Genomic DNA, 15,680 nt, shown 5'->3' on the forward strand with positions numbered 1-15,680 from the left:
TGGGCCTGGAGTCAGGAATAATCCTCTTCCTGAGTTCAAATCTGGCCTCAGAAACTTACTAGCTGTATGATTCTGGGCAAGTCACTTAATCCTGCTTGCCTCAGTTTCCTCATGTGTTAAATTAGCTGGAGAAAGAAATGGCAAACGACTCTAGTATCTTTGCCAAGAAAACCCCAAATAGGGTCATGAAGAGTCAGACATGACTGAAATAGATTGGATAACACATTGCCTTATATTGTTAATGTCTCAGAGTGGAAAAGAGCATGGGAGTTGGACTGGATTTGAGTCTTGTTTGTTGACTCTGGGCCAGTTACTTTATCTTTTTAGCCTTTCCTTACCTGAAAAAAAAAAAGGTTGGACAAGAACATCTCAAAGGTTCCTTCTAATTCTAAATCCTATCAACTTCTCTCCAACTAAACTGCCACCTCCTTGAGAGGAGGGATCTCCCCACCCTGGCATAAGGCCTTGAACATAACAGACATTTAAATATCTATTGCTTACCGTCCACTGAAATGATGAATCAACGGGAGGAGGGTCTATTCCTGAATTCTAATTTAGTGCTTCACATGCAGAAAAAAGCTACTATGACAATGTTACAGCTTTTTGGTCTTCAGAGCTCTTGAGGGATACACTGGCAAAGCTGCTTAGTAGAATATAAACTTCTGGAGGTCAGGCACTTCTTCCATTTTTTTTGGTCTTGGTAGCAGTTCAGTGTCTTACACAAAGCAGTGACAATCATCTTGTTGGCTGCTTAGCAACCGTTTGTTGAATTAGTAAGGGATGAGTGTTTGGTTTAAGACTAAATATATATTAAGAATAGATTAGAAGAAAATAAGAATTCTTATAAAGCCATCGCAAGGCCATCACACGGAGAGCCTCTTCCCTCTTGTCATCAGTTTCTGTGGCCTGCTGGAGTGATGATGTAAATGGCAGTACTAAACGCTAAACTGCTTCTGCTGGAAGGCACAGAGTGGAACCGACATCTCCGTGTGAGTCTGCTACCTCACCCCCACTTTGTAAATAAAGCACTAAACTCCAGATTAACTGCTTTCCAGCAAAGGTGTTTGAAAAAAGTAGAAGAAATGGCTATTCAAAGGAATTCTATGGTAAATACTTTCATAGGCGAAAAGAGGCATTCCCAGGGACAGCTAGGTGATGCAGTGGATAGAGCACCAGCCCTGAATTCAGGAGGACCTGAGTTCAAATCCAGCCTCAGACCAAACACTTGACACTTACTAGCTGTGTGACCCTGGGCAAGTCACTTAACCCGAACTGCCTAAAATTTAAAAAAAATTTTTAAAAAAAAGAGGGGGGCATTCCCTAAATGTGCCTATTTCTTAAGCCAAAATTTCTCATATCAGGTTTGCTTGGACTGATGAAAGTACTAACAACTTTTACATGGAATCACAGATTCTTAGAGATGGAAGGGCCTGCTATATTATCCAATTAATGGCCTTTACATGAAGACATGAAGTAAAGGGAAGTTCAATTTTTCCCCCATGATGAGCCAATAAAAAGTCTAATTTCCAAATGTATAGAAGACTTTTATTTCCTTTTATGCCCTTGTTTTAATGTATCATCCAAAAAGAGGCCTACTGGCCTGAAGGAAATAATTCTACATCCAAGTGGAAGAAGCAACTGTAAGCCAAGGGTTGAAACACTGTATAAACCTAATGCCAGAAAATGAAATGTCCTAACAGGTCGTAAATGCTAGAAGTCTGCCTCAACCCTGTAAACTGCCATGGGTAGAAGATATAATTCTTCTAAGCTTTTTGGCTGAAAAGGCCCTGTTCCAAGTCGCTTAGCACAGAGAGATGGGGATTCACTTCTTCAGCTCAAGAGCTGTCTTTTATCAATGCCTATTAAACAGAGTTTACATTTTTCAAGAATTCACCCCCTGGCTACAACCCCTAGCCACCCTGAAAACCCCAAAGAACAGGCAAAAATCTCAATAAGATGTGGGACCTTCAAAGACACACATAGCAATGACTGGTATTGGAATGTAACACACAGGAAGAAAAGTAAAATTACAGTGATTTATTGCTGCTGTATCTGTTTTCCCAGTATAGCTATTATTTTACAAGTAGCCACAAAATGCCACCTTCTGGTTTAAACCTATGCAACATCTCCTTTCAAATGCCATTTTACAGCGGACTCATCAAGCAACACAGCTGCAGTTACAAAATGTGGAGTAATTTTACGAGCTCAAAACAAAGATCTGTGTATAGGCTGAATAAAAATATGCTCAATTAACAATGCACGTTCTGTAACTTTTAACAAACATCTTTAGTTGGAAGATCTTTTGCAAATGTTAAAATATACGTGACTCACAAAAATCAAAAGTAGAACCTCTTTTTTTCCCCCATGTGTGAGATGGTTTGCGTTCCTGCAAACTGTTTACAAAGTACAAGTAACATTGCAGGTAAAGGTTATGCATAAAAGGTTCCATTTTCTTACAGAAGGAGCTGGCAGAAGGCCCAGCAGGCTACAGTCCTAGCCTCTCCAAGGGTGGCAGTGGGAGCCTGTGTTACCCTTAAAGTACAAACACTTTCTGGTGTCCCTTGTCCCCCACCCCAACTCTGCAGTATAGAAAGCCTATATCTTTCTGTTTATCTTTACCCTTAGAATTATTTACAGGATTCCTACAGATACAGTACAAACTAGTATGAAATTAATGATAGTTTGCATTTCCAAACACGCTCCTGTGGCTAAATAAATATACCAAGCCAATCCCAAGGAATGGTCTCAAGTTAAGGTGACGCTGAAGCACTTGTATCTGTTATGGTAGAAACTGACTTTTCACTGGTTGGGATGGGTTCGTTTGCTGTGTCTTCAACAGTAGTTGCAGCCTTTGAAGTGGGGGGAGGAGGATCTGAGGGAAGTGAAGAGGTTTGTTCTGCTCTTGTAGTAGAGGCTGGATCAGAAGGTAGGCTCCCTACTGGAGGAAGGGAGGACAGTAGCTCAGGCGTCGTCGAAGAAACCTCCGGGACCAAAGGGAACGAGGGGAGAAATTCTGATGGCATGGACAGCGGTGTGATTCCAGACAGGTTTAAGGGAGGCAAGGAAGGAAGAGGTGGCAAACCTGGAATGAAAAAAATAAAAACTAACCCACGGAGAGCTTATGGCAAAGTCTCAAATAAATTTAATAACGATAGACTGAGGTACAAGACTCCAAGAAAGGCCAGTTTATTAACAGTAACATGTACAACTGTTAACAAAGCAGGTCAGATTGGCAACCTCAGTAAAGCCAGCGACCCCAGTGAAAAGCAGGGGACCCTGTTTACTGACACACAACAAACACGGAGTACTGGTAGACATGGAGAAAAAGTGATATTTTGTAGGGTAGGGGCAAGAACATTAAGACTGGCTATATGAAGAAAGGCGGTCTTGCATTCATGTGCAGCTTATCACCACCCCTCTGATTATGAGACCCATCTGCATCTTGTCATCTTTGCCAGGGGTTCAGAACTACGAGATTTGCTGTCTGTCCCCTTGCAGAGATTAAAAACCTTCTGTAATTACATACAACACAGGCAAGGACAGAGATATATCTTTTGGGGGTGGTACCAAGTTAACTTAAAGATAACACAAAGATGTCTGAAGTATCCTAAGGAAGTATCTTAAGGGCTAATGCTATGAGAGATAACAACTGTTCTTTTATTAAAACTTTAAATTAAGAAGGAAAGCTAAATTCCTGAGTGCAAGTCAAGGACACAGAATGGGGACTTGGGTACATACAGAATCAATTATAATATGAAATCAACACAACAGAATCAATTACAAAGTAGAATTATTTTGAACTTCTCAACATCACAAAACAAGCAGCTTCTCAAATAGATTTTAAAACCTGCATGTCATTAAGGAAATGGAGCCAATACAGCCCACAGCCCTTGTTTTGTCTTTAGCTAAATACCATGGATGGTGATAACGATGCCTAGGAACATATTCTTCTAATAAGCCAAAGACTCTTCCTCATGTGTGCCTCGCCAATAGGACAGGAAGAAGGAAATAAAAAACTCAAACCGTAGCCAGCTATTCAAACACAGTAATCAAACATAGGCATTTAAGTTAACACCCAATCGAGGCTGAAAGATAGGTTACATTCACTTATGGGAGAGGTCACCCTAGAGCCCCGAGACCACAAAAGCTGCCAGTATTATGCCCCAGTATTAAATATTTCAATATTTCAAAGACCCATGACATTACAGAGGTGGGTTCAGCTTTCATCAACAAAGATCACAAACCCTCTATCCCATGGCAGATGGTCTTTGTGAGCCGCTGTGGCCAAAAAACCCTCCTAATTATGTGGTGATCTGACCCTATGATCTTACCCTGGCTGGCCTTGGGATGGATGGTCTTTCCTACCTGATGCTCAGTGAAGTCTTAGGCTGTTTTTAAATCTCAGTGGCAGATCTGAGAGGGAGAATCTGTCTCTTTATCATCTTGGCAATGAAAAGCTCCATTTTTTCTTGTGACTGGTATGGATTTCAGTCCCCCCAAGCCAAGAATTTACCTCCCAGTCTATGGGAGCCATTTTCCATTTGTCAAGGGTTCTGTGTGGTGGATACTACCAGGCACTGGTATGTCACATAACAACACTAATTAGAATATGGTGAAAAATTCAAAATGTCAGAAACATTTAAGCAACTTCACTACATTTTGAAGTTATTACAATTGTTATTATAAAAGTTAAAGTCATTACAACTGAAGTACAAAAATGGTAGAGTCATAATTTTTTAAAGTGTTACCAATATATAACCAAAATTACATCATCAGTTTGAAACTCAGGTAATTTGGTTACTCCTTGAGATAGACAATAAGTAGGATGAAGAAGTATAGAAATGTGCCCATCTGAATGGGTTATAGATGGTTCTCAAAAATACAACGATGCTGATGATGGTGAAAGTTTTCAATATTTACATCATGAAGTAAAGAACTGCAATTCTATCAGAATTTTCATTCCAAATAAACAGAAGCATTATAGGAACATAGGCCTTGGAGTTGGAAAAGACCTTGATCTACCTACTTCCTTTTCTCTATTCTAAAGATAAGGAAACTGAGACCTGGATCAGTTACTAAATTCTTGCAAACTTTTAAAACAGTAATAACTTGGGTTGTAGGTATAACAGAAGTAATCTGTAAACAGAATTTAACAAGTAAATTTATGATAATAAATCATTCAACTGCCTACAACATTTTATTTTATTTCACAACCCCTGACAAATGAAAAATGGTTTTTATTTATTTACCAGCAGATAAACTATTGTCTAGTAGGACTGAAATCCACACCAGCCATAAGAGAAAACAGACTTACTCTCAAATCTACCACTTAAGTTACTGACTTGTAAAAAGCACAAAAGGATTTTACTTAATATCATATAAATTCTCCTGAATCATCCTATAAGCAGAAATTAAATTTAAGGATATTTATGTTAAGTTAAAAAGAAAGTCATATTTTGTGATTAAAAAGCACAAGAAAGTAAATCATGTGTTATATATCTGCTACTCTCAATTATCCACATCTAAAGTAAGCTTAAATGCTGGAATCTAGACTATACTTTAAAAAGAAACCATTATTTATTTGCTGGCAGAAAAAGTTCCTGTAGGTAGTTAATTAACTTCCACTAGGCTAGCCAGGAGCCTCTTATTGTTATTGACTGGCATAAACATCATACCCCCATTTCTTGTGCCTAAAACAGCCACTTCGTAGCAGTGTCTGAGGTAAAAGACAGGATATGTTGGCTCGCAGATCCCGGGAAGGTATTTTTCCTGCGCTCTCTTTCTCTCCTATGGTTGGACTGGGGAAGGGTGAGGTTTGTAGGTCAGAGGAAAGCTGCTGAATAGTTTAATTTGATAGCCTGTTCTAACATAGCTGAAATAGTTTGAAATAATTTACTTTCAAGGAAAAACTAAGATAGAGGACCTTGATTATTTCTTTGCTTAAGAGATTTTGGGGAGAAAGTTGTTTCTAAAATGATTCAATACAGAATCAGTACATACCAGGATGCATAACTTCTGGTAATCCAGCTCCTGGAATTAACTGTGGTGCAGGTAGGTTGAGATTGGAGAGATTTGCTAGGTTGGGCAATCCTGCTGGCAAAGGCACCAGACCTGAAGGGAGAACCCCCCCCGAAATAAAGCAAGTCATTTTACCCGCAACAAGCTACACATCACAATAAAAGTTACCAGGAATTTATTACAAGTTCTCCACAGAAGAGCATAAAACTGATGTCTCACTGTGGTGTGGGAGTGATTCTAGATTTTTAAGAGTTGTATGGATGCCTTTAAAAAAACATCATTGCTAATTCCCAATGATTCTGCCCCCATCCAAAATAAGAACCCTCCCTGGTAATAAAACATTAAAGTTAAGCAAAAAACAAAACCAAATCCACAAACAAAATCTAACCCACAGTGGCCATCTCTGACCATGTATGCCTCCCTACATTTATATTCTCCTAACTATCTGACTAGAAGGGGAAAAGCATTATTTCCCTGTCAGTTCTCCGGAGTCACAATTAGTGACCTGGGTTCCTGAAAGTTGCTGTCAAAACAAAGTAATAAGCTCTGACAGACTCTAGTTTACTGGTGCACTAAGTAAGATCCCTGTGATAGGTATTTCTATTTCCTGAGGACTAATTAGCCTAGCTATGCACAGAGAGGCTCATCACCAGGACAGCATGTGACTGGGCTCTGTAATAATGAGAAATTTGGAAGAACTCAAACGTCCAACAATAGGGGTGGGAAAGTGCTTAAGCAAATTATAGCAGATTAGCATGACAAAAATAACAAGAATGTGGACTCTTGGTAGGTGGTGGCATTATCTGACATTTTAAAGGATGGGAACACTGAGAACTGAAATCTGCTAACAAGGATTATCATAGATCTGTAACAGAACTAATCTGTATACATGGATTACCACTATGTGAATAAATATAAATGCATAATGATTTTAGAATGGATATCCACTCCATATTATCCAAATTAATGGATAATTTGGAGTGCCATAATTAAGTTCCATGCTCATTAGGGTTTTGTTTCTGTTTTGCTTTTTGGTAAAAATCTGCTTAAATTCATGTAAAAAAGAAAAAGAATTACCATTCTCATTGCAGTAAATGTTCTTTATCCTTTTCTTTACTGATTCACATTGAGTGGTTTAATGGAAAGAACATGAGGTCAGTGATCAAGGAACCCAGTCCAATCCTCAATTTGCTAACCAGCCATGTGCTCTAACCTTTTTGCACCTGTTAATCTCAACCGTAAAACAGGGCTACTAACTGTTCTGTTTCTACCACAAGACTTGAGGATAAAGTGAGATTAAAAGACATGAAAAGAAAAAATACCCTGCATTGTTATAAAATATCAGTTACTATTATTCTATATCAAAAATGTTACTCCCCAAAGTATATTGTGCTTTTAAAATTACCTGGTAAAGTAGCTGCTGGGTTAACTGGTGGCACTGAAGTGATGGTCTGGTTAACTTTTGGTGGCAATAACGGTACTGTTGGTACACCTAAATATACCAAGGACACATTTGCATTTCAAATAAATTTGTTTAGCCAACAAAATCAACGTGCTATAATACTTTATGCCTCCTAGGTTTTTTTTTTTTTGCCTTTCTGATGAGGCCAAATTTGAACTCAGGTCCTCCTGACTCCAAAGCTGGAGCTTATCCACTGTGCCACCTAGCTGCCCCTGCTTCCTAGATTTTTTCAAGGTATAGCTTTTGTAAATCAAAATCTGTCTCAAAAACAGGTAGGTATTGGATAACAGACTGTGTACCTGTACATACTTAGGAAGGAGGAAAAGTAACAAATTTATTGATCTGCAAACATTTTTGGAAAAATAAAGTATCAATATGGCTATGAGAAAAAGCAAAGTTTTATTTTTAATTAACATGAGTCCTCCATATAATATCATCTAATCTGATCCTTAAAGGGCAGCCAGTTGGTGCAGTGGATAGAAAGTCAGGCCTAAAGTCAAGAAGACTAATCTTCCTGAGCTCAAATCTGGCCAAGTCACTTAATCCTGTTTGCCTCAGTTTCTTCATTTGTAAAATGAGCTGGAAAAGGAAACGGCAAACCACTCCAGTATCTTTGTCAAGAAAACCCCAAATGGGGTCATGAAGAGTCAAGACGTTCCTGAAAAATGACTCAACAACAACAATCTGATCCTTACAGCCATCCTTGGATGCAAATGCTAAAAATATTCCCATTTCATAGATGAAGAAAACTGAGGCTCAGAGAGGTTACATAATTTGCCCATGGTCACACAGCTTAGAAGCGTCATTGGCAGGATTTGAATCCATGTCTTATTAACTCCAGGCCTAGCCTTGTTTTTACCACACCATGACAGCTTTCCAGAGAAAAAGGTCACGCCAACTACTTTGACCTTGGAAGTTTCAAAAAAAGAATCAGCAGAAGGAAGTCACAAACATGCAGGGGCGATTCTTGAAAAACAAAATACAACCTTTATGGAATTACTAAATAGATAAAATTATGTAGGTGGCAAAGAGATGAGATCTGGTAATGCATCTGATTTCTCAATGACAAATTTTAGCTCATGTACATGTATTGAGATAAAATGAAAAACAGCACGATGAGTTATGGGTGGAAGCTAATGTTTAACGGAGTTTTGGTCTAGGGTTTAATCAATGACCCAGAAAGAGACTAAATGCTTAGAAAAGTAGTTTTAAAACTTGAGTTTCAGAACCCCTTTTTACTCTTAAAAATTGCTGAATATACCAAAGAACTTTTGTTTACATGTGTTTCACTTCTTATGTCACCATATCAGAAATTAAAATCGATAATTTTTATTAATTCATTATAAAATAATAATAAACCCAATACATGTTAACATAAATGACAGGTTTTTATGAAAACTTTTCTAAAACAGAAACAAAAATTCATATTTAAGCAAGTCTCTTTAATGTCTGGCTTAACAGAAGACAGTTGTATTCTCATGCTTCTGTGTTCAATATTATTTTGGCTGAAGTATAAACTAAGAAGAAAAACCGGCCTCATACAGATATATAGTGGAAAAGGGAAGAGTATTTTAATGGGCAACTAACATCTTAGCATTATTATAAACATGGTCTTGAAATACTGAAAAGGTTTTAGGGATTCCCAGAAGCTTGTGGACCACACTTCAGGAATGGCTGTCTTAAAACTTGATTTTAAGGGACTGTATTTGTGCAATTCATTCTGCAATGTATAACATCCCCACACAAAGAAATATACTATTTTTTAAAAAGAGGAACAAAAATACAAGACTACAAGATTTCTGTTTGTTGATGAGAAAAAAGCTTTTGCTTCAATGGAGCAAAACATAGTTTTACAGATTTTCTCCTCATGTCTGTACTTTTTTTTATTTCAGAGGCCTCTTTTTTGTTGAGAGATGCTTCTCTTTTGAAAAAACTGATGATTAGGCTAAGATCTGCAGGGCATATCATTTTAGGATGCAGCTGGAGTTCCTTGGCTTTTCAGGAAGATACCATTCCATTCCATTCCCCTCTGCAAACTGTCAAGAGCTAAAGAATAAATCTGGATTATTTTAATTTCCTATTCTTGATGTCTCAAAGTCATTCTACTGGTCTCTTGCAAAATTTGTCATGATAGAAATCACTCAATTTAACCACTATGTAGCTTGGAGTTTGAAGCATGAATTTGGGTGCTTTCTTTCTGGTGGCATTCTGTAGATTCTCCCAAATGATGCTTTGTTGTCTGTATTCTGTATTTAGAAGTTCTGGGCAGTTTCCATGTATCATTTTTTGCATTATGGTATTCTGATTTTCCTGGTAGACCTATATTTCTTAAATTATCTCTGCACATCCTGTCTTCAAAGTTAGTCATTCTGGCTTGCATAGATTTGATTCCTTTAACATTATTGCATCAATTTTTCCTAATCTGTAACCTGACTTTTAAAATCCTTCATTAAGAACTCTAAGTTCCCACCTATATTCATTCCTAATTTCCTTTTTTAATTTTCTTTTATTTCTATTTTTTAACCACTCTGGACCTTCTTGTTATTATCTTATAATATTTGTTAAGTGAGCTTGGCATTCTCTTCTTCTGGTTTTATGATCCTTCCTTTTGATACATTTACACAAAACCCTGGCTTTTATTGAAAGTTTTCCTTTGAAATCTTCAGTGCTCTTGCTTTCCTTTTGTATTCTTCTGTTATTCACTTTCAGGTCCTTCCCTTTGCTGATGAAACACTAGAAGAGACTGCCTGGGTCCCTACTCTGGACAACTTGCAAAGGGAGGGTGACCCTAGGTGAGTTTCAGCCTCCTTTACTTCAGGCCTGGAGCAGCTACCCACCCTGGTATCTCACCCCATTTCCTCCCTTGGCTCTCTTCTTTTTCATAGCTGGGATGAGTCATTGTCTTCCACTTTTTTGTAGGATTAGGAGTGAGAGTGTTCTAAGCAGAGTGTCTGCAGCTTTAGGAGTTCCTAATCCAATGGCAAGGCCATAATCAAAAGAAAGTACTTTTCAGCCCCACTCCACTTTAGCTACAAATAGCTTGGCAGAGTCAGTGTATGTGCTGCTTGAGGAATGGGTTTATTTTTCTTTTTTTTCCAAGGCAATTGGGGTTAAGTGACTTGCCCAGAGTCACACACCTGGTAAGTGTTATATGTCTGAGGCAAGATGTGAACTCAGGTCCTCCTGACTCCAGAGCTGTTATATATAAGGGCTGGTGGGGGAAGAGTACTGATCGGGTGATCTGAATATTAGGGTTCTGATAACTAATTTAGGGGGATTTTACCTTGTCATGGTTCTGTCTTCTTGCACTGGGGTATTTATCTATGATTATTATACATCTGGTGCATAATTCCTTTTTTGTTTTTCGGATGGACAGTTAAAGTGGTTTACAGAAAGTGACTAATGTGCCATTGTGCTGGTCATGTGATCTACAACTATAGGCATTCTTCTAACAAGGTATCTGAGCTGACATATATGTTAAGATAGTAATAGATTTCTTGGATGATATAACTACAGAGATTAATGGTTCTTTGGTCATCAAAATCATGTTAGGCTGTCAAAGATGGTTGCCATCAGCAGGAAGGAAGAATATTCTATAGATGATCAGGGCCTCCAGATGTTCCTATCTGTGGTTAACAGTGTTGATTGCTTACCCTATAGAATTTATAGTCTTAGTCCCAGTGACTGGTATACCACACTTTAAACCCCTTGAGTGTTGTCGAATGGTGGAACATAAATACAGTTAGGCATTTGTCTTATGGACTTGGAGAAGGAAGTAGGGAGACAAACTACCCTTAGAAACTGGCCACGAGAGAAACAAATCTTAAAGAACAAAACTGTTTTTCTGTTTACCTGTACTGAGAACACTGCTGACAGCTGAAGGGGTTGAGCTAATAGAAAGTCCTGACAGACCCTGTTCAATCCCTGTAGTTCCAGGTGGTGACACAGGTGAAGGATTCACTGATGACAACTGGACCTTACCGAAAACCAAGATAAAAATTACTTAGGTGTATTTCAAAGAAAACATTTGGAATGCATGATAAACAGCGAACAAAAATTTTCACTAGCAAATATTGTGGCCCCAGTAATTGCTACTTCAACCCACACCAGAAGCAGCGACCCTGACTATCATACCTAGATAGCAGTACAGGTCACCTCACATGGGCACTCCATATTTAGCTGTTAACATCGCTCACTCAAAACTGTCACAGCAGCTCTTCCTTTTATGTACATCCCCCTTTCAACTCCTAAATTCTCTTTTAACTAACCTTGATCTTTGAGTAACCTTCAGTCACTCTAAACACTCCATTTTAGTCAACTACACACTGTAACCATACCCCAGCTCTTAACAATTTCCCTTCCTCCTAGTCAACTTATAGGCCCTGACCATGAACATGTGTTACACAGAAGCCTCAAAGATAAGAGCCGACAGGGGATAAAATTTCCAAACTCTGCACAGGGTAAATACATGCTTTGCCTAAGTTCTGCCTGAAGGACTGAAAGTACTTGGGAGCAGAAGATATGATCTTAGGTGGACCAACAACATACCTGAGGTGATTTTAAATAGTTTTAGACAGCATGGAAGTAATGAGAGGTATAGTCAAAAAAAAAATATATATATATATCAAAAAATGCCAGTGGAGACAAGAAGTGGCATAGAAGCTCTCATGTAATGCTCTCCCAATTTTTCTGGCTTAAACTGGGTTATTTATTTAATTTATACGTTCAATTCAAGAAGCTTTTTATTCCAGGTAAGAATTAATTTGGGAAAAAAAAAATCACTAAAGTGCTTGTGCTTTTTGATCCAGCAATCCCACAACTGGACATAGACCAAAGGAGGTCAAAAACAGAAAAAGAAAAGTTTCACATGTACTAAAACATTCATAGATTTTTGTGGTAATAAAAAACTGGAAACAACTTGGGCACCCACCAATTAAGGAATGGCTGAACAGTCCATGATACATAATATAATTCCATGTAATGTAATATTATTGTGTCAGAGAAATGGGGATATTTGTATGAAGTGTTGCCAAAGAAAGCAATAAAAGATAGAGAATATACATAATGATAACAGTAATGTCAAAAAAAACCCACCACTAAAAGCAAGATGAAAAGCAAGAAGGACAGAGAAATAATAATAAACAAGCTAGGGCTCAGAGAACAGATAATGAAACCTATCTTCTTCCTCTTGGTAGAGAGATGGACTGCTACACAGGTAAGAAATTTATGCTGCTGTATATCATCACTGTATTGGTTGGTTCTGCTGAACGTTTTCATTATTACAAGGGAGGCTTCAATGGGGTAAGAGAAAGGAGGTGGGCAGAGACCAGGAGGAGGATTATGTCTAGGAATGACTAATATGAAAACAAAGGTATCAACAAAATTTTTTTCAAAGAATAAATTAAGTCAGTGAAGCAAATATCTTACCTCTGTAAAGCCATCTTTGAGGGGAGTAATAGGGGTACTAGTCATCTGTCCTGGAAGAGAAATTTTCTTCCCTTCTTCAAATGGTCTTGTAGGTATTCGATGTAAATAGCCATAGCCAATGCCACATCCTAGGCTTTAGAAACATGACATTTTCAAAGGCACTACTGAAGATCAGTTGCAATTTGGCTTTTAAGTATGCATGCTATCTGGTGACTGTCTCATTTTAAAAACTAAAGGAATGGGAGTGTGGCACCTGTAAAACATTAACCATGATAACTTCCTGCTAACATTTGTTGAAAAATAACTTTGGTTTCAACGCTGAGGGTGTCACAAAACAATGCTCTTGCTGTATTAGGCCATATGAAATTTAACTTTAAGGTATCAAAAGCCAGAAGTAGAATGGGGTAGTGGAAAGATCCCTGGGGTAAGGTCAGAGGGCAATTACAGCCCAGCCCTGTTTACTGCTGCCAGACCATGGGCTAGAGAAAACCCTTAACCTTTTTGAGCTTCAGGCTGTGCATCTGTAAAGTATGAGGTTTGACTGGGTGATTTCTACAGTCCCTTCCAACTCTAAATTCTATGAGCCTATTTCAGTCAACAAGTATTCATGTGTATAAGCAATCTGATGTAGAAGAAAAAACTAAAGAAGGAAAGGATATTATATGATCAAATTCCTTAATAAGTATTATGTTCAACTCAAATCAATTCTCCTATATAAAAGTCTCAAAGTGGTGCAGTGCGTAAAGTGCTGGCCCTAGCGTCAGGAAGATCTGAATTTAAATCTGACCTCAGATACTTACTACTGTGTGATCCCGGCCAAGTCACTTAACTCCTGTGTGCCTCAGTGTCCTCAACTGTGAAACAGGGATAATAAATAGCACCTACTGCACAGGACTGTTGTGAGAATTAAATGAAATAATATTTGTTAAGCACTTAATATGGTGCCTGGTACATAGCAGGTTCTACATAAATGTGTATTCCCTTCAGAGGAAAGAATAACTAGAAAAGTATTTACTAAACCAGAGGTAGGCACAGAGGTCTCTATTGGCATGTGGACCGATTTCCAGTGTAGTGGGATGGCTGTGGCCACTATGACACCATTCCTGATGGTGTCTTGAGTCTCCCCAGTAAAACTTTGAGAGTCACTACTCACTGATACCCTAATTTCCTAGAAAGAGTTAGTGATAAAATCTAGCAGCAGGCCATGTTTATATTTAGTACCTTCCAATGCTCTTCCTAAGCTGTATTCATGTACAGTTCCTTGCCCCTAAACTGGGCCCATTTCTGCAAAGCTTCCCCAAGCTCCTATCTATTTATCACTCAGCAAGCAGGAATGGGTAAAGGGGGAAATGAATTTCTTAAGTGGAATCAGGTAGTACTAGAAATGGGGGTGGGGAGGTGGTGGGCAGAGGCATAAACAAGAAGTTGTCTTCACTCCACAGAGTAGGCTCTATTTCAAATCCTAGATGACCCCAGTAAGCAGGAGGTATAGCACATTCTAGAAACTGAAATCAGCATTTGCCCTTTTCTCCATTTGTCCCATGGAACCTCCTCTCAGCCACCCACACATCATGACATAGGGCTCTCTAAAGGTGGGACCTCAAGGTTACTACTTCTTGGGCTACCAGTTTTCAAAGAGAAGAGCCAATGCCCATTGGTCCCCCATTGGTAGAGGGGACACAGGAACTTCAATGTGAATTGTGAAACTTATGGTTTCCTCCCCTCAGAATCCTCCCACTTTTTGACACCTGTTCTTCTCAATCCCTAGATGCCCAGTACCCCGAATGCTATTTTCTGGCTGTTCAAAACTTCCCCCTACAACTAAGGAATGCTCTACCACAACTAGGTCTCCTTACCTAGGTACCATGTAGTCCAAAATTAAACTTCCTCAAAACAATCTAATTAAATTAATTTGCACTAAAGTATGAGGGACTGATAGCTTTCCAAGAAGTACATGCATTTTACAGACTTCTTGTTCATTAAAAGGAACCTATCTGGAATTCTAATTAGTTGAATTTCAAGAAGTATGGGAAAAATGTCTATGTTTGCGGGAAGGGGAGGAGAAGGGATGGAGAAAAGAGTTCTTACTCTTCAGGTTGCACAGCTAGCTCTGGTTCTGCACTGCCTGTGCACGTCAGGATGCCACGTGCTCACTCTTTGCCACTTTCTTCCCAGGCATGCCAGAACAAGGTATGGACCTTGCTTTTGAAATGCTGCCAACCATGCACTAAACTGTAATCATAGCCTGTTACTCAATGATTTGGAATGAAAAGAAAGGCTTAAATTCACTGTGTGTTCCTTCATAATTAAAACAGCCAGTCCCTAGAAATAACATACAAATATTACTTTTTCAGATTCCTAGTTTGGGCAAAACTATGTATGCCACTTCTTCCTTTCTATCTTTCCCTCAAGAAATAGAAGGGTCTCTCCATAAAGAAGTCATCTGTTAAACTTCAAATAGTCATAATTTTGAGGGTCAATTGACCTTACCTGCCTTCTCCACCCCATGAAGAATTTGGCGTAATAATCACTTCTCGACAATTATCAGTGTCTGTGTTGTACACATAAAGTTTTAATGGTTTTGCTTCATGTGTTTCAATAAGGCTGAACAGATCTTCAGACTGAAAAAGAATGTGGAGGAGAAACTTGCATTTATATCACTACAGTGTAGCACATAGACATCAAATATTTCCAATTTGTCAGTGATTTCCTGGGAAAAGGGTAGGCACACTGTGGTATGCAACCAATCACAGGCCAGTGTTTCCTTGGACAA

At 38.6% G+C, this 15,680-nt stretch overlaps 1 protein-coding gene across 1 annotated transcript in view; it reads right to left on the reverse strand.

Moving 5' to 3' along the window:
- Positions 1-2,022: 2,022 nt before the first annotated feature.
- GORASP2 (golgi reassembly stacking protein 2) overlaps positions 2,023-15,680 on the reverse strand; it is a 40,742-nt gene continuing 27,084 nt past the window's right edge. The window contains exons 5-10 of the mRNA XM_020990945.2: positions 15,398-15,528; positions 12,908-13,040; positions 11,333-11,456; positions 7,424-7,510; positions 6,001-6,111; positions 2,023-3,082 (exon numbers count right to left, since the gene is read on the reverse strand). Of these exons, the coding sequence (XP_020846604.1) occupies positions 2,751-3,082; positions 6,001-6,111; positions 7,424-7,510; positions 11,333-11,456; positions 12,908-13,040; positions 15,398-15,528 (918 nt within the window). The 3' untranslated portion in view covers positions 2,023-2,750. The remainder of the gene's footprint in view (positions 3,083-6,000; positions 6,112-7,423; positions 7,511-11,332; positions 11,457-12,907; positions 13,041-15,397; positions 15,529-15,680) is intronic.

Source organism: Phascolarctos cinereus, unplaced genomic scaffold (genome assembly GCF_003287225.1).
Source record: "Phascolarctos cinereus isolate Bilbo 61053 unplaced genomic scaffold, phaCin_HiC Scaffold_726;HRSCAF=1367, whole genome shotgun sequence".
Taxonomy (NCBI): Eukaryota; Metazoa; Chordata; class Mammalia; order Diprotodontia; family Phascolarctidae; genus Phascolarctos; species Phascolarctos cinereus.